Source organism: Chionomys nivalis, chromosome 4, assembly GCF_950005125.1.
Source record: "Chionomys nivalis chromosome 4, mChiNiv1.1, whole genome shotgun sequence".
NCBI classification, from domain to species: domain Eukaryota; kingdom Metazoa; phylum Chordata; class Mammalia; order Rodentia; family Cricetidae; genus Chionomys; species Chionomys nivalis.
The window spans coordinates 114478138-114498956 of record NC_080089.1 but is presented as its reverse complement, the minus strand read 5'-3'; the positions used below and the strand labels follow the sequence as shown (position 1 = coordinate 114498956).

Below are 20819 nucleotides of genomic sequence, written 5' to 3'. Positions count from 1 at the left end.
TCATGTGTGTGACTATGCCCAAGGAAGTCCAAGGGAGGCTTTGTGGGCACTCTGAGGTTAGAACTTGGCTCTGAAGCATGTCACTTCAAGACTGGGGTATGATACATAGAAAAAAAAAGCCTTTCTATTGCGCAGGCTCACAGGACAGAAGAGGTAAAACTTCAGCCACCGACTTGGTTTTCTAAAACAGTGACATTGCCAGCATGCTGCTAACTAAAGGTCCACCTCCCTAGTAATTAGCTCATAAACCTCTTTGGAAACATACACCAATCTATTTATCTACCAGCAACAGCTAGGATTACATGAGCCTGGTTCCTGATGAAGGCAAATCCAGCCAGGCAGTTTCTTGCCTATGTTCCACTTTGTGAGGCTGGGTTACACTGAGCTGGACAGTGGTGGGCTCTGAGCCCAGCATCCATGTCCAGGGCCACTCTTTCTCCAGTCCCTTCACTGTTCCCTCATAGGCAGTCACATGCTCCCCAACATAGCTATGAGGCCCAATACAAAAATCAAAAACTTACTTAAAATAGGTTGAGATTTGTGTGTGTGCACATGCACTTGAGTGTGTGTGCCTACAGAAACCAGAGGTTGACTTTGGGTGTCTTCCTTAATTGTTCTCCATCTCTTACTGACCTGAAGCTCAACAATTTGTCAAGACTGGCTGGCTAGTATGCCCCCAGGATCCACACCCCCATCCCCACCCCCATGCTGTAGTTACAGACACCAGGACTACCTTTTCATGATGCAAACAGGGCCTCATGCTTGTACAGTGAGCTCTTTAGCCCACTGAGCCATCTCCACAACACCACTTACAAGACTGGAGTGTGTGTGTGTGTGTGTGTGTGAAGTCAGTTGTGCCATTTTAAGTGTGTGTGTACTTTGCAGATGACAATGTCACACCACGGTGTCTAAAGGATGGACACACTTGAGCATCGGCTTCAGTGTCTCCCATGTCTCTAGTGGATGTGCGTTCTCAGCTCTCCTCTGCCAGGTCAGACTGGCTGCAAAGGCTCCATCGCAGCCCCACCTTCCTCTGAACTCTCCTCTCACATCTGCAGGTCAGTTCCTTGGAGAGCAGGTAGCAGGAACTAGGTAGAGACACAACTGCTTCCTGGAGAAGGCCAGTGTCTCAAGGCTCACCCCCTCCCTCTCTTCCTCCCTCCTTCCCTCCCCAGCACCCATACTGCAGGGCAAAACTACAACCAATTCAATGACAAGGAACCAAGGAACAGGGATTACAAACTTCCCACCCATTAGGTTTGTTTTCATGCATATGATTCCAAACCAAAGCTGCCCCAGGGACCCGTGTTCCAGCAGCAGGAATGGAGCTGAATCCGTGTATCTAATGCAGAGAACCCCGGGAAGCACTGCCTGTCCCTCACCAGACACAAGACAGCTAAGCAGAGTGGAGAACTGTGAGCTCTCCGACCACACGGCAGGCTTCGTCCGAGAGCGAGAAAGCAAGAGGCCGGTGCTTACACCTGGAGCGGGGACCAGAATGCCCCAGGCAGTTCCTCTTTCATTTCAGGGGTTCAGGAAGTCAAGCTCCAGGTGGCTAAGCAGTGGGCTTGCTAGGCACATTAACAGTACTACATGGGTTGTCTATGAGTCCACGGTGGTGTGTGTGTGTGTGCAGGAAAGCATGCACATGTGTGTGTGCATGGCAATGTATATGTTTGTGAGCTGGTAAGTATGCACATGTGTGTGCACAATGATATGCCTGTGTTCACAAGTGGTGTGTACATGGTGGTGTGTCTGTGTGTGGAGTTAAGCATACATATGTGTGTGTTCATTTTTGTAAGCATGCACATGTGTGAGTAGTATGTATATATCTTCCTCTATTGCTCTCCATCTTATTTTTTGAGACAAGCTCCCTCACTGAACCAAGAGATCAGTGCTTTATCTAGAAGGACCAATAAGTCACAGCAATCCTCGTGTCTCTGGCTCCTCAACCCTGGGAGTCCAGGCACGTGCCACATTGGCCTGCTTTTTATATGAGTGTTGGGAATCAAATCCAGGTTGCATGACTGTATAGCAAATACTTTATGGGTTGAATCACCTCACAAACCCCTCTGCTTTGGGAGAGAGAGTCTTTTGTGCATCAGCCTGGTCTTGAACTTACTATCGAGCCAAGGATGACCTTGAACTCCTGACCCTTGTGCCCCTATCCTCTGAATAGTGAGATTACAGGTGTTCTCCACCAAGCCTGGGTCAATGCAGTGCTGAATTCAACACATGTGGCACAAGCATTCCACCACCTGAGCCGCATCCCTAGCTTTCTGTCTGCATCTAAGCATTGTGCCCAGTACAAGATTTACAGGCCGTATCTCCCTCCATCAAGCTGCACGACCTGCAGTGTGTTTACTGAACACTCTGAGCCTCAGTTTCCTCTGCTATCAAATGGGGAGGGGTGAAAATATACCCACAAAGGATTCATGTGAGGTTTGACTAACAGAATGTTCTAAGGCACCCGGCACAGTGCCTGGGACAAAGGAGCTTCTCAAAGAAGCGCTTTGATACCGAGTAGGAGTGGGCAAACACTGACACCTCACTTGTCCCAGCTCCAATTCTTGGCAGCACCCCAGGATTTCCCGGGTCCTTAGAACTCAACTCTATTTTTTGCTACGCTAGGCAGGCACTTATTCAGGCTTTCCGCTGACATCACAGAAACCCAGGGATGGTGAGGGTGATTTCACCACTAGTCCCATTAGGGAAGCAGCCACTGTCTTCCACCCTTCCTGTACCCCGTCCCGTTCAATGGAATCCTCCCTCCAGCTCCTCGCACTGAGAGGCGATCTCTGCTTCCTCCTCTCTGAAACTTGCATTAGCCAATAGGATTTGAAGGAAGACGAAGGGTTGACTCCCGGGTTCGAGTGTGCTTCTACTGGCTCTCCTGGCTCCCTGCTCAGCCCCTTGTGCCCAGCCCAGGCTAGCCTGCTGGACAATGAAAGACATGGAGAACAGAGATGAGCCTCCCAGTGGAAGCCAGTCCTGTACCACTGGCCAACCGCCCCCCACAGAGATTGACTACTGAGTCCTGAGAGAGCCAGGCTCAGGATAGAACACTTGCTGATCCCAGCCTAACCTGATAGTCATGGTATCCTAAGATTCAGAAAGAAGGTTGGTGACAACCATTGAGTTTTAGGGTCAATGGAAAGAACAGTTTATATTTTTAAGGGAATTGGGCTTTAATAACTGACACTCGTCTATTTGCTGCCGAGTCTGTTCCAGTCATTCTGACCGGCTGCTGAGAAGGATCTCAACGGCTCTGATTGCTTCTTCCTCTATTTTCCTTCCTCCAGAGGACTCTCCTCCACAGCCAGGACCACAGACCTGTTACTGAGGGCTCTGACCTATGAGAAGCATAGTCGTTGTTGGAAAGATGTGAACAGTTTGCCTAAAGTTCAGACTAAGGTAAAGACTGAAATTCAAGGCAAACTGAGTGCTGGTATTCATCTCTCTGCTTCCCTACCATGGACACAATGTGACTGGCCACTTGGAGCTCCTGTGGACATGCCTTCCCCACCATGATGGATGGTACACCTTTAAACTATGAACTAAAACCAATACACCCTCCTTGTCAGGTACTTGGTTACAGTAACTAGAAATATAGCCACTACACTGTCCCGGGAGCTGGCCAGTTTCCTCCAGCCACATGACCTTGGACAGGTGCTCTCTCCTCTTTTTTTAGCTCTAGAAAGGAGACATTTCAGGGCTCCCTTCCAGCACAGTGATATTATGGACCCCAAAGGGAAACAGCAGATGTCAAAGTGTTTAGGAACCCTACACCACAGGGTGAGTGGATTGGAGTCTTTCATTTGTAAGGCCAAAGATTCACAGGAATGCTCCTGAACGAGGTATTGGACATATCTTTCCTCCTTGGGAACTTACTTCCTTGAACAAGGGCTTGATTAGGGTAAAGGGAAAGTGGGCAGTATGCTGATCCACAAAGGAGTTGGATTAGCATTAACTTAGACTGACTGGATTCAAATGACAACCCTACCCATGTATTTATTGGATAATTTTGGACAGGTGATATGGGATGTCCTTCTATATGAATAAAGCTGTTTCAGTCAATGGCTTAGCAGAGTAAAGCCAGGTGGGAAAAAAGTAAAGAGTAAAGCCAGAGATAGAGAGAGAGAATAGGTGGGGTCAGAGAGATGCCATGTAGCCACCAAAGGAAAAAGACGCCCAAGGGAATCATTGGAGCTTTGCCGGTAGGCCACAACCTCTGGGTGATGCACAGTTTAAAAGAGATGGGTTAATTTAAGATATAAGAGCTAGCTAAAAATATGCATAAGCTAATAGGCCAAGCAGAGTTTTAATTAATACAGTTTCTGTGTGGTTATTTCGGGTCTGGGTGGCTGGGAAACGAACGAGCAGCCTCTTACTACAGACAGGTGAATTAACCCCTCTGGGAGCCTCCGCTGCATCAGGCTAACAAAGCACATGGTGCCTCTGGCACACAGAAATAGCCATCAGAGGCTAGTAAAAAACTGTAGCTTGGAGACAGCGAAGGGAAAAAGAGTCATCAGAGAGAGAAGCGAGAAAGTTCTAGTCCATTTGAGGGGAGGAGAGTATGGAGTGGCATGGGTCATGCTGTGACAAAGGAACCTCAAAGGGAGTCAGGTAGAGGAGGACTCGTGACCAAGGGCCGTGGTCCCCTCACAGCTGAGAATATCAAGTTCACATTGGAGTTCAAAGGAAACAGCCTGGCAGGGATGAGGATATTCTAAGTGATGTTTGTGCCCTACACTTCGGTTAATGAACTCTTAAAACAATGGACCCCCCAGAAACTGGAATTCCCCCAGGAATCTCATGCTGAGAGAAGAAAAAACGCTGAAGTATGATCCAGCCAGAGGGGAAAATTTTTCACTCGGAAAGAGATTCCACGGTGTTGACAACTTGGGGACCCATCTTCCTGGAGTCCCAAAACGATGATAGGTAGGAACAGACCTCGCCTGGGACTGCCTAGACAAACATAACTCTGTCCTCTGATTAAATCGTTACCTCACTTCAAGAGGTGACGTCCCTTGATGCCTCGCCACCCTCCTCGATGTGGTCACAATGAAGAAATGTTGTTCTGCTTTTCGCTACCCCTTTGGCTGTTTTAATGGCTAATGGAGAATGGGCGGTTGAGCCCAGCTTTGGGCACGGACTGTGACCACATGTCTGGTAACAGCACCCCAAGCTTAGGCCTCTAGGGGATCAACGTCAGAGTCTCTGCATCCTCCTGATGTTTTCCTGTGTTCATTTTCTTCTCCAAGAAAAATGGAGCAAGGCTTTCACATCCTGGTGTCTATAAGATGGTAAAAATATAGGATTCTCACCATCTCAGCTCCCCTTGGAATCACAGGCATATGGAATGGTTGGGTATATGCTCATGTGTGTACACGTATGTGTTCAGAGGTGTGTAAAGGCCAGATGACAAACTTGGATTTGTTCATTTCTCGGGCACTGTGCACCTTCATTTGAGATGATTTTTCTCACTGGCCTAGAACCCACCATGACAATCACATGGCAGCAAATCCCACTTTTTACGGGACTCAGATCCTCGTGCATGTGTGGCAGTGTGCCGAATGTGCTATTCAGCCCCACGGTTAATCTTAATTGGAATGGGACATGCCTAGATTAGCAAAGCATGCTCTGGGGGTGTTTGTGATGATGTTCCCAGAGATGGCTACATTTCGAGAGCTCTGACTTGATGGATGGGTGCGTCCCTTCACACCTTCAGTGGCATCACTGGAGTGGAAAGGCAGGAGCCAGGATCTCATTGGATGACTCGGATCCCTCTCTGGACGGTGTGTCTTTGGAGAACACATCACACTCTGATACCTCTGTGCTTCCTGTTGTACTTCCTTCCACTGTGAGGGGAAGAACGTTCCTCTGGGCTGCTTGCCTGCCCTGCTTCCATTCCCGCTGGTGAATGTCTATCCTGCTGCTGGCAATCCTCCTCCACGGACATCAGAGCCCAGCTTCTGCAGCCAGCTCAGTGAAGGGGAAGACTTGTGTCTGGCTCTAAGAGAAACTTCTGGGTCATCAGCTTGAATCTGGGCCTCATGAGGTATCTCACTTCTCGGACTAGACAGCTAACAAGTCTCGTGCTTTTCTCCACGCAGACAGCCATTGTTGGGCTGCTCACTGTAGTGACATTTCATGTGTATTTTTAATAAGTAAAGCTTGCCTGAAGATCAGAAAAGAAAAGCAGCCACACTGTTCAGTCTTACAGACCAGGCAGCAATGACACACATCTTTAATTCCAGTAGACACGGTGGCACACACCTTTAAACCCAGTAGCCACACTAGATTAAGGGTCCTGCTGGCACACTAAGTCTTTCTGTCATTAAGATGAGTGTTCACATAGCCTCTTTCCTTGTTGCCACATCAACATCCATTATGGGTCCTCCAGCTCCCACCAGTGAATGAGGAAGCTCCCCGTCTGGAGAGCAAATGGTTGCCCCCAAGGCCGACAATACATGCAGGAAGATGAGTTGTTGCCCCGGACACAGGGACACGAAAAAAGCACAAAACTTACTCCCTCCATCTGCTCTCACCCCCGACGCCTTGCGGGCTACCCAGGAGCCGCATCTCCCACCTGTTGCTGTAGCCATTGTTGCTAAACTCACACACAACACAAGTTCCTTTGTCTCTCCAGAACAGCAGCGCTTGGGGACCAAGTGAGCCCTTCCCGACTCTCAGTTTCCCTCACTCAGTTTCGCTCTCACTCCCTACGACTTCTTCTGGCACAAATGGAGGCGGGGTTGAAACAGTTTGTTCTACCTTGGCTGTCAGCCAAATCCACTTGCTTAAAAAGACCTACAGTTCCTAGACCTCAGTGGTTCAAAGTTAGGGAGCGCTCTGTGCCTTCAGTGTCCCTCTCCTGAGCCCTCTGACATCAGAAAGAGACCCCGAGAGCCAGCTGGTGGCAAAATAATGTGGAGCCTGCTTCCAGGTCATCTCCAAAGCCCATTGCCATGTCTAAGTCTCCGGGGCTGTCTGCAGTGGAGGGAGACTCAGCTAATTGAGCTGGGGAGCGGACTCAGTTGGCAGGGTTTGCCTTCCGACCCTGATGATCTGACTTCATTCCCCAGAAGCTACACTACAAAGCCAGGTGTGGTGACATATGCTTCTTTATAATCATGACTCTGGGATTCCCAGAGCTGGCCGGTCGGCCAATCTAGGCTCCTTGGCAAGTTTTAGGTCAGTGAGAGACCCATCCACAAAAAGCAAAGGGGGTCGAGTCTGAAGAACGGCAGCTCAGGCTGTCCTCTGGGCTCATGCTGGCACACGTGCATGGGCACACACCAACATATACACACTTAACCAAATTCAGTTATGCCTGTGAATACGGCTGGCCTGTCAGCCTTCCCCAGCAACACTCTCTGGAGGAATTCTTTTCGTTTTTTAAAGTTACAGTCAACTCTGTTGGAGGTAAACGATCTCTGAGAACACTGTTCCTGCCTTAAATAAACACGAACACAGGGCTTTCCACACGTTATCAGAAGGGGCTCGTTTCTGAACAGACACACGTCACAGGGGACAGGAGTTGGCTGGGGACAGCCCTTCACGCTCTCACACTCAGTCTGTCTTCTGACCCGGAAGGTTCTCCCTTGGGCAAGAAGGTGATTCAGCACTAGCTGGGGAAACAGCACCCTGCCTGCTCTCAGGGCCTTCAGGGAAACCTTCTGGTTCCCCTTAGAATGGAGACAGGAGACCACAGGCGTGTGCTTTTTGTACCCCCTCCCAGGAGATTGAGAAAACACATTCTGCAAGACCAGGGAGGCCTGGTCTGAGTACAGCTGTCCAGAAAAGCCTCTGAGGAAGTGGTTGAATGCCGTCCCTTGGGAGATCAGAGCTGAGCAGAGGGGTTCACTGAGCTGACATTGGTTAGGGAGCTTGTGAGATGGCAGGGCTTGTATCACTTCTGATGTTTCCTCACAGAGATTGACAAGGCCAGATGGGGTTGGGGAGCAGAGCCCCAAATCCCAAGGCCCTCTTTCCAAATCCTTCACCTCCTTAGGAATCTCCCCCTCCTCCCTCTGAGTAAACATCCCATGTCTGCCTCCCCTCATCTGGAGCCTGTGGTGCAGCTGATACTTTGCAAGAGGCACAAGGTGAGCGCCCCAGAACAGTGGTGAAGTTTCCATTAGCACAAAACAGGCGACATCAGCGTTCTGCAGACAAAAAGATAGCTCACCCGCTTCCACGCTCCGCAAGTTTTCCACGTAAGCACCTTGCGGAGGTTTTAGTAGTTAAACGTGCTAAGGATCGACTTTTTGTTGTTCCTTGGGTCTCCTTTGTTTCTTGCCTTACCCTTTAAGACTAGCCAGTAGGGCCTTGTGGGTGTGATAAGCATTTCCCTATTTGGGCTGTCCCAGACATGGTCACTAGCCATGTGGCCACTCATGCGTGACCGTGAGACTGATTCTAAATTTTATCTTGTTTTAGTCCATTTGTATCTACGTCACAGTACCGCCGGCAGGTGTCAACAGCACCGGGCAGCCCGTCAGAACTTTGGGTTCTCAGCTCTAAATGCAAATGGAACCTTGGATCTGCTCTGACTCCTTTCTCAGTGATGCTCGGGCCAGACTGCCACTTCCAAGTGCTCGTTCAGTGACTGAGCACAGCAGTCTTGCTGTCCCAGGAGAAGCAGGAAGCGCGTCGTTGGAGAGGAAGCCAGCGCACCCAACCACTTTGGACTCTAGAGCATGGGGCAGGGATGGGAGGGGGGATCAGGCTCCATTTATTTTTATCACAGAGTGTTACAGTTGTCGGCAGTGCAGCTGAGAAACACTGCTAGGGAGGGGGACAGAAATTGGCTTTGTCTATGTTCCCTGGCACCCACTTCTGTTGTTCAAAGGGTGCCAGAAGAAGCAGGGTTGGTGAGGGTGGGGACGAGAGAGTTCTGAGTGTGCAGACGCTCTCTGGGTGTCATCAGAGAAAGAAGAACACTCAGCCACTTTCATGTCTGCATCAAAACTGATACAAATGTCATCGGGTTTGTATGGTCCATCCGCCACGGGGACAGCTCTTGCCATCCAAGGTATGGTGACAAAGGTCTGTCACATAAGTGCCTTGAACAAAACTGAGTTTGGCTGCGTCCTGGGTAGAACATGATGACAGGGACCAGACTCCACACGGGGGTTCTGAAAGGCAAGGTCACCCCTGTTCTCTCCACAGGCATTGACCTCCCCCAAGAAGAAGCAGATTGGGTTTATAAAGAACTCAGTTACAGACCCAAAAGCTGACAGCTCCCTGTGGAGTTCTTCATAAACTCTGCGGCACACACCCAACTGCGGGCCTTGTAAAGCAGGCTGCAGATTAGCTGGGTAGTGGTGGCGCACGCCTTTAATCCCAGCACTCAGGAGCAGAGGCAGGCGGATCTCTGTGAGTTCGAGGCCAGCCTGTTCTACAAGAGCTAGTTCCAGGACAGCCAGGGTTGTTATACAGAGAAACCCTGTCTCGAAAAACGAAACCAAACGAAACAAAACAAAACAAAAACAGGCTACAGATCTGGCTTGGACCTAGCTGGTCATTATTAGAGGCGGTAATTTCTGGAGTTAGATCTGTGGGAAATTTTAGGGATCTACTCTTGAAGAGGCAGCCAGTCCCTTCCTCCTCTATGTTCGCCCCTGCATCTACACCCCCAGGGTGCACCCAGCCACCACAGAGCTAAAAGCAGCCATGGATATGAGTCAAAGTCTACACTGTGAGCCAAGAGGAACCGTTTCTCTGTAAGATTACTATCTCAGGCGTCTGCGACAGTAACAGCCATTGATTAGCACAGCCTGGACCCCTTGGCTCTACCACCTGGTGTCTGGGCTCTCCCTGTCCTCTCTAGCACGTTCCCTGCCCTGTGTACAACACATCCTTCCACCTGGGAAACAGGGAGCTCAATCTCGAATCACATAAGGACTAAGAAGATAAAGAATGATCCACACCCAGATTTACTTAATCTCAGTTATCTTTTCTGTAGCTTTGGAGCCTGTCCTGGAACTCGCTCTGTAGACCAGGCTGACCTTGAACTCACAGAGATGCACTTGCCTCTGCCTCCCAAGTGCTGGGATTAAAGGCGTGCGCCGCCACCACCACCCCACTAGTTATCTTTTCCTGTGCAGATTTCAGTGTCTTCTCTGGTAGAAACCCCTCCCCTTACTCACCTTCTGACTGTGAACTTTCTAAGTTACTCTATGTGATTCTCTCTGCTCTCTCACTGCATCAGACTAAACAACTACCAAACTCCAGGACCTGAATGCCCCGGGAGTTTCCTGTTTCATGAGAACTTTTTTGATACAATACAGAATACTGTACAACTGTCATGCTTGCTGACCCAGGAATTCTGATTCCAGGAATTGATTGGGAGGAAATAATTAAGAATGTCCACAGTATGTCACTGTGAGAATGCTTATACATGCTATTACAATTTTAAACAACTGGGAACGACCTGATGGGTCTAAAGGACAATGGGCTCAGGGGTTGTCCAATACTGAGAGACTTAGAATCAGTCGCCAAATCAATCAACCAACCCCAGAGTTGAGAGTTAGGGCAAAGATTTGGGGTAGATGCATATTTCACAAGACTGGACTCCTATGAATTTACAGCAACCAGCTTTAAGATTATTCTAAAAGTATAGGAATAAAAGTAAACACGGGGCTGCCAGCGGGGCTGGCGTAAGTCTTTGTCTGAAGTTTCATTAACCTTAACAGATCTAATTCTAGAAAAAAGTAGGAGAGAGGAAGTGGGAAGTATCTCCTGCTTCCAAGTCCACACGCCTCCGAGCAGGGAGCAGCATCAGAAGACGCCATACTTGAGGGCCAAGATAAAAATGTTGGGGAGAAGGCGAGGAAAGAAGAAAAACGCAGGGAGAAAAGGTTTTGAGAAGCATTAAGAGAAGAAGGTAAGAAAAGACTAAAAATAGGGTATTGTGCTGAGAGGGCAAACAGCTTCAAAGAGATTTTTATAGTAAAATTCAGGGGGCCACTGAAAATGGGGAGATCAGCGCTCCAGTGCAGGGAGTGGCTGGGCAGGAGGGGACATGTCTGAGCTCAGCAGGCCAGCTGCTTGTTCCCACAGAGATGCCTGACCCTCTCCTGACCAACAAGGTCAAGCCCCAGGATTGCCACCTACAATGCAGACTGGGCGCTCAGCATCAAGTCAACCACCTTTCCCCTGAGATCTATTCACAGCCTCTTTCAAAATCAAAGCAAGATCAACACTTGTCTCTGGGGGATCTCCTCCTATCTGGTTGTTCCAGCCGGAGAGGCTGTGACCAGGTGACAGGAGCCTGGTCCCTCTCCCTGGAACCCTAGGATCGTTGCAGGGCACAGTCCAGTCCAGCCCAAACTCGCAGTTCCCACACAAGCTCTGGTTCCCATTGCTTTCCTTAGCAGCCCCCCTCCCAGAACAACCCTTCTGTTTTTGACAGTTCCTTCCATATGCTTAATGCCAATGCCACACTGTGTGGGGCTCTGGGTTGAATTCTACAAACCAACTGTTTCTATCCAGCCGTAATCTGTACCAAACCCAAAGCCCACAGTGGACCTGGAGTCTGCCGAACATAGGACAATGTTCTGCCCGACGTTTGCAAAGGAAGGGTTTGGTAAATGCAGGAAGCAGGGGAAGCTGGTCACTAGAATGAATGTCAGGAAGGGCTGTAGATGAGAGCTAGACACACGGACTTTAAAAACCGGTTCTCTTGGAGGCTGCTTTCCTAAGGTCACGGTTGTTAATAAGGCCAGTCCCAAAGTTTCCTTTCCCCAGGGTTCTGGAGGACCCCAATCCACAAGCCCTCATTTCCTTCAGTCGGGTCCAGCTCTGAGTAGTTTCCCGATGTATTACATGCCCAGAGCACACACGTTATTAATCTCCCAGCATGCTGCCTCTAAGGATGCTCGCTCATACTGGATAACACCATCAACTCAAACTAGCTGTCACCTGGGCCCACAGCAACACGTCATCTAAAACGAGGTTGGGAGCTACAGACAACTGGACTCTCTGCAAAGAAAAGGTGGGCGTGGTGCGGCTGCTTTATTCCAAGGAAGTGGGCTAGGCGGGTACCCATCTCCTAAGCACTCCTGCTGTGGGGTCAGTTGACTTCGCTAATGATGCTTAATGAAGGAGAGACTTATTCTTTTTTGCAGGCCCACCCATCTAGTCTTGTCAGCAACTGAACCCCTGATCCAAACAAAACTTCATCCTCTTAAATCCTGTCGCCAGATTGGGGTAGCACGTGGAAGATGAACTCCATGCTAACCACCAGCTGCACAGCCCCCATGGGGGGCTTCCCTGCCTTCCTTCCCTGCATCCCAGATTCTTTCGGGACTTTGTGCCCACCCCCACCCCCGTACCTGGCCTGAAGATCCCCGTGTTCCCCAGGACCTATTCCAAACACATCCCTCTGTTTCCTGCGCATGCAGCTGCTCTAGAAGGACATGGAGTGATCCCTGAGAGCAGTCCGGCTTCCTGGGGGCCCTTGGCGGGGGGGGGGGGGAGATCTGGGGCGGTTGGCCAGCCTGCGGTGGCCCCTCGAGGGCATACAGCCCAAGTAACTTTGCTGTGGCGAGAGCGAAGCCGCGCCTGATAACACCGGGAGAGCAGGGACTCCAGGGACACCCCCACCCCCTGCCCGGGTCTCCTGAAGCAGGCCAGGATGTCAGCGTGGCCGCCAGACATTTAAATCGGCCTCACGGGAGGCGGCGTGGAAGACGCCGGAAAGGCGGCTGCCGCCTTGCGGGACTGCGGGGTGGCCGCCGGGGTCGAGGAGCCGCGGAAACACTCACCAGCGCGTGTTGTCGTGGAAGTGCTCCAGCACCGCGTAGCCGAAGAAGGAACCCGCCGGGCCCTGGAAGCGCACCGGGCGCTGCGCGTCGAGGTTGTAGGCGCCGGCCGGGACTCCCGCGGCCACCAGCGCCAGCAGCAGCGCTCGGAGCCCCCCGGCGCCCGTCCACGCCGCAGCCGGGCCGCCCATCCCCAGCCAGCCGCCGCCCTGCGTCCTGCCCCACAGTCGGGGCTCCCGGGACACGCTGTTGCCCGGGTCGCGAGCCGTGCGCTCCGCGTCGGAGCCCGGGTCGCGGTGATGCGCTGCACTGCGAGCCGGAGTGAGGCCTGGGGTGGCCGCCAGCGGGCCGCGTCCTCTTGATCCCGGTGGAGAGGTCTGAGTGCTCGCAAGGAGCGGGTCCCGGGCCCGGGCGGCGCTGGACTGAGGAGAGGCGCGCCCGCGGGGTGGGCGGCCCGGGAGACCCGGGCGGGACAGGCCCGCAGCGCCCCCTGCTGGACGTGGCGCCACGAACACCGGCTGGATCCGGTACTGAATCAGGCGCTGGACCCCAGTGAACTCCATCCTCTCCAATGTCCCTGATTCTGTCCGGGGCCCGGCTCTCTCCTTTTGTGTTACCCTTGAGCCTCACACTAAGACCTAAAGTCACCCGAGTGAAGGATGGGGAATAGTCTGGTCCTGCCCATCTGGAAGCTCTTTTTTCAGAGGCAAACACTCAAGATCTTAACCCGTTGGTGTTAGTAAGAATCCGTCCTGTGAAAGGGAAGAAAGAGAGTTCTGTCCTTCCATACTCCCTGACCTGGCCAGTGTTTTCCAACTTGTCAGACACGCAACGTTGCAGCCAGATCTTGCAACAAATTATATACACGTTCAACAAGCCCGGCCACCCCAGCCCACGCCCTGACAAGCTTTTTATCTTTGACTCTATGAAGTTGACTCCTGGGGGGGGGATTCACAATTATCTAATCAGTGGAGTATAAACGCAGGTACCTTTACAGGTGAGAGCTTCTCCTGGCTGTCATCAGAAGAGCCATGATAAAGGAAGCAGGGCCACGGGCCAAAGAATTCAGGCAGCTTCACAAAAACTGGAGACAGTGAAATGTAGTAATATTTCATTTTTATTTTCATAAATAAAGCTTGCCTGAAGATCAGAGAGTACATCAGTCCCACTAATCAACCTTACAGACCAGGCAGTGGTCACACACACCTTTAATCCCAGTAGCCACATTAGTTTGATATAGAAACCCAGCAGTAGTGGTGCACACCGTTAATCCCAGCACTAGAGAAGGAGGAAAATACGGGAGGAGACAGCTCTCAGACACAGTCTCATTCTGAGATTCCTGGAGGCAGGATCGCCATTTCAGACTGAGGTAGAGGTAAGAGCCAGTGGCTGGCTGTTTTGCTTTTCTGACCTTGAGGTTGAACCCCAATATCTGTCTCAGCGTTTTTATTACTGCTACAGTGAAGCATCTTCTCCCCTACAGCTTCTGGGAACGCAGCCCAGGGATGCCTTGGCGCCCTGACCTGCAGTATTGTTAGACGATAAACACGGTTGTCCTAGGCCGCTGAATTCAGATCATTTGCATAGCTCTGATGTGATTCTGCTATCTCAGGGCTACCGCTACTGCAATAAACACCACGACCGAACGCAACTCAGGACAGGAAAGGGTCTGTCCCAGCTTAAGGTTAGTCCGTCGAAAGGCAAGGTATGAAGCCAAGGCAATAGTTGAGGGAGAAAACATGGGGGAACTATGTGGCAGGCTTCCTGGCTGGCTTGTTTTATCCATGCTTAGCTAGCTGTACTTATGACTTAAGGTGCACCTGTTCAGGAAATGGTACCGCTCACAGTCTGAGCCCTCACACATCAGTTAACAACCTTCCCCACAGTCACGCTCCATACAAACCTGATGGAGACAATCCTTCAACAGAAATCTCCTCAGGTGACTTCAGGTTGTTTCAAGTTAGCAGTTAATGCTCACTAGTACAGTAACTTAAGTTCTGTGCAAAGTTGTGTGTGTATGTGTGTGTGCGCGCGCGCGCGCACCCCTTAAGGAAAGACCCACAGATTTTACCAAATTTTTAAGAGGTAAGGTAGCCTTTAAAAAGGTTAGGAACTGGGAGCTGGAGAAATGGCTTAGAGATTAAAAGCACTTCCTCCTCTTGCAAGGGACCTGGCTTCAATTCTCCGCACCTACAGATTGGCTCACAAACAGCTCCAGCCCCAGGAGATCCAACGCCCTCTTCTGGCCTTCGCAGGCACTGGATGTAAGTCATGCACAGACATATATTCAGGCAAACAGTCATACACATAAAATAAAAGTAAATGAATCTTTAAAAGAGGTTAGGACCCATTTTCTAAAACACACTGATTACAATCTCTATAAACTAAACCTAAAAGTGATACTGGTAAAACTGCTTCTACACCTGACTATACATCAGAATCCAGGGCAGCACACACACACACACACAAAAAAATAGATTTGGGGCTAAAGAGTTTGGCTCAACCATTAAGAGCATTGCTGCTCTTGCAGAGGACCCAGGTTTGCTTTCAAGACCCCCACAGTGTCTCATAGCCTTCTGTAACACCTGTTCCTGGGAATCACTAAAAATCAAATAAATATATAGAGTCACAAGCAGGGAGCTGTGTTGGGGCCACTGAGGGGTAAGGCCCAGGAGTCAAGTTGTTAAGCAACTGGGGCTGGGAAGACATGGTCCCAGGAGAGAGATCCCCGGTCCTGCATTGTGGTCCTGACCATGGAACATTATGGCAGGAAAGCCACACTCTGAAATAAAACACAGGGGCTTACATCCCAGGTCTGACCAGTTCTGAAAGCCTGGTAAGTCAAAGCGATCAGGATGCCAATAAGCTGATAAACCAACTGATGAGCTGTTCGGGGTAGTTTAAAATTTGTACAAAGGGAACAATTACTATTCATATTGTCTGACATCAGCAGTTTCCTCCCTGCCATGATAAGTCTGGTTGTAAGATGGCTGAGTAGAGGGCTGTTGCAAACAGGTATTTTCTGGATACAACAGGACAGCTGCTGTGGCTGTGACACCATGCACAAGACCTGGGCAAGATCAAGTCAGACAAACTTTCAACACTGATGGGGGAAGGGGCTCACAACTCCCACCCCTAGCTGAAGCGCTACTGGCAATTGATGGCCACTGGGGGAGGGAGTGCATTGCCTTCAGAGTTGTGAGCCCAGACGGGATGCTCAAACTCTAGTGAATGTCCCTTCGTGAGAGCACAAAGTGACCTCAGTGGGTTTAAAAGGAAGTAAATGAATCCGAGAGGGAAGACCATGTGTGCGCGTGTGCGTGCATGCGTGCGTGCATGTGCACACACGCACTGTGTGGGAGCTGTCAGCCTGCTCGCTGCTGTATTTTTAACTAAAGAACTGTGCATAGCCCTTCTGCCTCTGTGCTGGGATTAACCCAGGGCCTCTGCACATGCTAAGCACATATTCATCTGTGAGCTGCATCCCTTTGGTCTTAAAAACTGTCAGTCATGCTGGTCTCTTTCTCTTTAATGGTACTTTTTATTGGACAAGGCCTTGCTATATAACCCGGGGTGGCCTGAAACCCTCACTGCCGCCTCCCAAGCTGGGATTTCACAGTTGTCTCTGTGCTCTTAGTCACATTCTCACTGCTTCCTTCAGGCCTTTAGCTATTCCAGCTTCGATCAATCGTGGTGTGGAGGCTGCTGTAAGTGCGTCTCTCCAGCCTGCAGCCTCTGCAGGCTCGCTCCTCCGTGAAGCTTGTTTCCTCATGCGTGTTGTAAGCTTTGGCTGTGATTTCATGGTCCTTGGAATTTTGTCTTTGTTTGGAACATGTTTTTCCACAGACAAACTGTGCTTCTTTCTGGCAATCACCTGGGCTCTGCTGATCTACCTCTGCTGTGACCTAGTGCCTTGTTTAGACAGGTGACTGGTGACAGAGAGATAAGTAGTAGGTGATCATAGATAGGTAATAGATAACAGGTGGATGGATGGATAGATAGGTAGGTCTACAGTGGACAGATGTAGGAGATAGAGAGGCAGATAAACCCAGCGCAGGCTGTTCTGGTGCTCCTGAAGGCTGCCTTCCCATTGTATTCAAATTCACGTTCCGCCTGGAGTCACAACCCAACTGGGAAAGACTTAGTCACGATGTTTATCTATCGCAGTGCAGAAACCAAACCAGAACAACTCCGGGTGAAACCAGAACAATTCTGGACGTCTCTTTCCGTGGGGCAGGCTATCCCAGTTCATCTCCTAAGGCGTTCAGCTTGATCTGGGGCCACAGGTCTGGCAGAACCCCAGGCTCGTGTCCCTGGCTTGGCCTGCTTTCCCTGGCATGTGTGAGGTCCACTTAGATCCCGATACACCCAAAGCTGGGGCTAATTTCATCACCCACTTTTCCTCTGTGTTGGAATTTTTCATTATTTTTGGCTTCTGAGTATTTAGTTTCTTGCCGGCCAAGCCATCCCTTGCTCAGGTTGATATTTAATTCAACCATTTAAGGTGTTTCATGGGAAAAAAAAAAACCAGCTCGAGGCATTTGGGTATTTATTCAGCTAAAATGCAAAAAAGAAAAATTGACTAAATTTTAAGTCATTGAATAACTTAATTATCCACTAACCCCATTGCTTATGAGGAAGTTCACCTTATCTCAAATCCTGTGTGTGTGAGTGTGTGTGTGTGTAAGCCAGAAGACAACCTTGGGTGTTGTTCTTCAGGCAGTGTGTACCTCTTTGGAGACAGTTTTCTCACTGGCTTGGCACCGTCTAAGTGGGCTAGGTTGGCCGGCCAATGAATCTCAGGGGCTCCTCCTGCCTCCATCTCCCCAGCTCCTATTTCAAATCTGTAAAGAGGAGCCAGAGAACATGTGGGGCTCTAGACGTGAAGCCAGATCAGGCTATCTTCATAAACACTCCGGACCTCCTCAAAACGACCTCCAATGGCTCCAGTCCACCCACAAGAGCATGTTGTAATATAAGCGGCGGCGGGGCTGCGTCCCCGGCACCCAGCCGCCCGCATGGCTAGCTTATGCCCCAAAATAATTACACGGAAACTGTATTCTTTTAATCACTGCCTGGCCCATTAGTTCTAACCTCTTATTGGCTAGCTCTTACATATTGATCTAACCCATTTCTAATATTCTGTGTAGTACCACGAGCTGGCTTACCAGGGAAGATCTTAACCTGCGTCTGTCTGGAGTGGGAGAATCATGGCGACTCCTGACTCGGCTTCTTTCTCCCAGCATTCTGTTCTGTCTACTCCGCCTACCTAATTTTCTGTCCTATTAAAGGGGCCAAGGCAGTTTCTTTATTACTTAACCAATGAAACAACAGATAGAAAGATGACCCACCTCCATCAAGAGCAGGCTCGCCAGGTGGGCTTATCTTCCTCGTGGGGCCCAGACAGGTATTCTACGTGGTCAGGCAAAGAACTCGACCATTAGGCTGTGGGAAGCACTGGAGTTCATAGTGTAGCCACGTGCTGTTGGGATCAGCCCCTCCAGTGAGTGCATTTTCACTGGATAGCACACGGCCTTACATGCCTACAAGCTGACACCTGCGGCATGCATGAGCTCCGACAGCACACTCAACCCGATCTTTATTTGCAAATTGCAGCTGTAAGCATGCAGCACACAAAGAGAAAGCCGGAATTTTCCCGGGTTTGCAATGTGGGATGGTCTGAAAGGGATGTCCCCTATAGTCGCAGGCATTTGAGATCTTGTTGGTGGCACTGTCCGAGGGAGGTTGAGGAGGTGTGGCCTTGATGGAGGATGTATGTTACTGGGGTAGGCTTGGAGCAGCAGTTCAAGTTTGCTCTCTGTTTCTTGATTTGGCTCAAGATGTGAGCCCACAGCTTCTTGCTTCAGTCACTGTGCCTCAGCACCATCATGGACCATATCCCTCTGGGAACCATAAGCCCAACTAAACCCATTCTTTCTTTTATTTATTTATTTATTTTTATTTTTTGGTTTTTCGAGAACCCATTCTTTCTATAGGTTGCCTTGGTCGTAGGATTTTGTTTCAGTAACAGAAAAGCAGAAGACAATGATTATAGTTGAGACTGCCTTCCTATCTATCACCTATCAATCCATTGATCCATCAATTCATCAATCAATCCATCCATCCACTCACTCATAGATCCATCCATCCACCGTCCATCTATCCACCCATCCATCCATCCACCCGTCCATCTATCCATCCATCCATCCATCCATCCATCCATCCATCCACCCACTCATAAATCCATCCATCCACCAGTCCATCTATCTATCCATCCATCCATCCATCCATCCATCCATCCATCCATCCATCCATCCATCCTTTGTATTGTTTGAATTGTTTGTAGATAGTCTACCACGGAGGTAGAAAATGGTACCTCCATAAAGCTGATGTTACCAGTCAAAATGAAAGCCTGTCATAAAGAGAAAGCCAAACCTGGCAAGGTAGTGCACACCTGCAATCCCAGCTGCTTAGGAGGCTGAGGCAGGAGGATCATTGTAAGTTTGAGGCCATCCTACTCTACAGAAGGAATTCCAGGCTAGTCAGGGGTAAATGGTGAAACTCTGTCTCAAACCCAAGATGAATGGGGGTGGTGCAGTAAAGCGAAGAAGTGAGGGGAGCTTCGGAATCGGTGCACACAAAGCTGCCTACTCTCCAACTGAGAAGAAAACTTGGACTTCACTGGGCAGCAGAAGCAACCACCATTACCAGTCTCTTGGCCAGTCCCGCCCTCCAGTCCTGGCTTCTGTGAGGGGCTAACTTTGCCAGCAGAACTGAGGAAGAGGCCAGCCAACACCATGTGGAAGAAAGAAAATGGTCAGTATCCAGATGGTTCCTATGGTGTTCCCAGAAGGAGCGGAAAAGAAAAAGGTCTTCTAGATCATTCGCGGGACAACACCTACCCTCAAGCGATTGGCAGGTGGCTAAATGCACTTGAAGCCGAGTCTTCAAACATCACCTGACCTTATATTTTTATACACAAGACAAATGATACTTCCATGTGTTTTGGAATCCTGATAAGTTAAGAGGAAGGTAAATCCTGTCGCCAAATCTTCACCGTGAACAGCAGGCAGACTGACGTGAGGACTTTCACACTGAGGTGTTTGAACGCCAAAGCCCAAGTGTTACTCTTGGGTGTAACCTTTCAGCCTGTTCCCAGGCGCAGAGATCCATATTTAGGGAAACTGCACTTAGTAACAAACATGGATATTAGAATAGATTCACACACCATCTTAAATGATAGGCTTAAAAAGCATTCCTCGCTTTTATTTAAATGATAAAACTACCCTATCACTTGTCAAAATAAAGAGATGTAAAAATGATGTGATTTTTTTAACTTTACAGTAGTGTGGAAGCGCTCCCTTACATGTCCCGCTTTTCCACTTGAGAAAGCACTTACTACCTCATGCGAGAAATCCAGCCCTTGATCATAAAACAGGCTTGTGTTGGGAGTTCTGCCCAACTGCAAACTAGTTCACGTGTTCTGGGGTGCCTAAGGTGAGTGAAGAGGAGCCCTAAGGTTCCAAATACCAACTGTGTCAAATGCGCTTTCCACTTAAGCGGTTTTCAACTTCCAGTGGGTTTATTGGGATGCACTCACATGGTAACCTGGAGAACGTGTAACTTCCGAGACAGTTTAGGGTGGTGAGTAGGAACGAGCCCAGTGATCAGTCAGATGCATTTGCCAGTTCAGGCCGCCATAACAACACACCACACAGCACCTAGCTTAAACAGCAGAAATAGAAGGTCTCACCTGTCTAGAAGCTTCAAGCCTGAGACGGATGTCCCCACAGGACCAACACCTGCAAAGGCCTACATGTGCTCGCCTGCGCCCTTCTGATATGTCCTCAGGTGACCTCCCCTTTGGAGAGGAAGAGAGAGGGGAGGCTGGGGACATTGCCTGCTGGTCATGCACATCTAGCATGTGTAAGACCTTATGTGTTCGATCCCCGATGTCATAAGGAAAAGGCTGAGAGAGGAGAGGCATGCGAGTGCACTCTGGCATCTGCTTCTGCAGAGGCACTAAGCCTACCAGGTCAGGGC

The 20819-nt window shown here is 49.8% G+C and overlaps 1 protein-coding gene across 1 annotated transcript in view; it reads right to left on the bottom strand.

The window, feature by feature from the left end:
- Itga9 (integrin subunit alpha 9) overlaps positions 1 to 13184 on the bottom strand; it is a 306519-nt gene extending 293335 nt beyond the window's left edge. Inside the window, exon 1 of the mRNA XM_057767071.1 lies at positions 12780 to 13184. Coding sequence (XP_057623054.1) covers positions 12780 to 12967 — 188 coding nt within the window. The 5' untranslated portion in view covers positions 12968 to 13184. The remainder of the gene's footprint in view (positions 1 to 12779) is intronic.
- Between the last annotated feature and the right edge of the window lie 7635 nt (positions 13185 to 20819).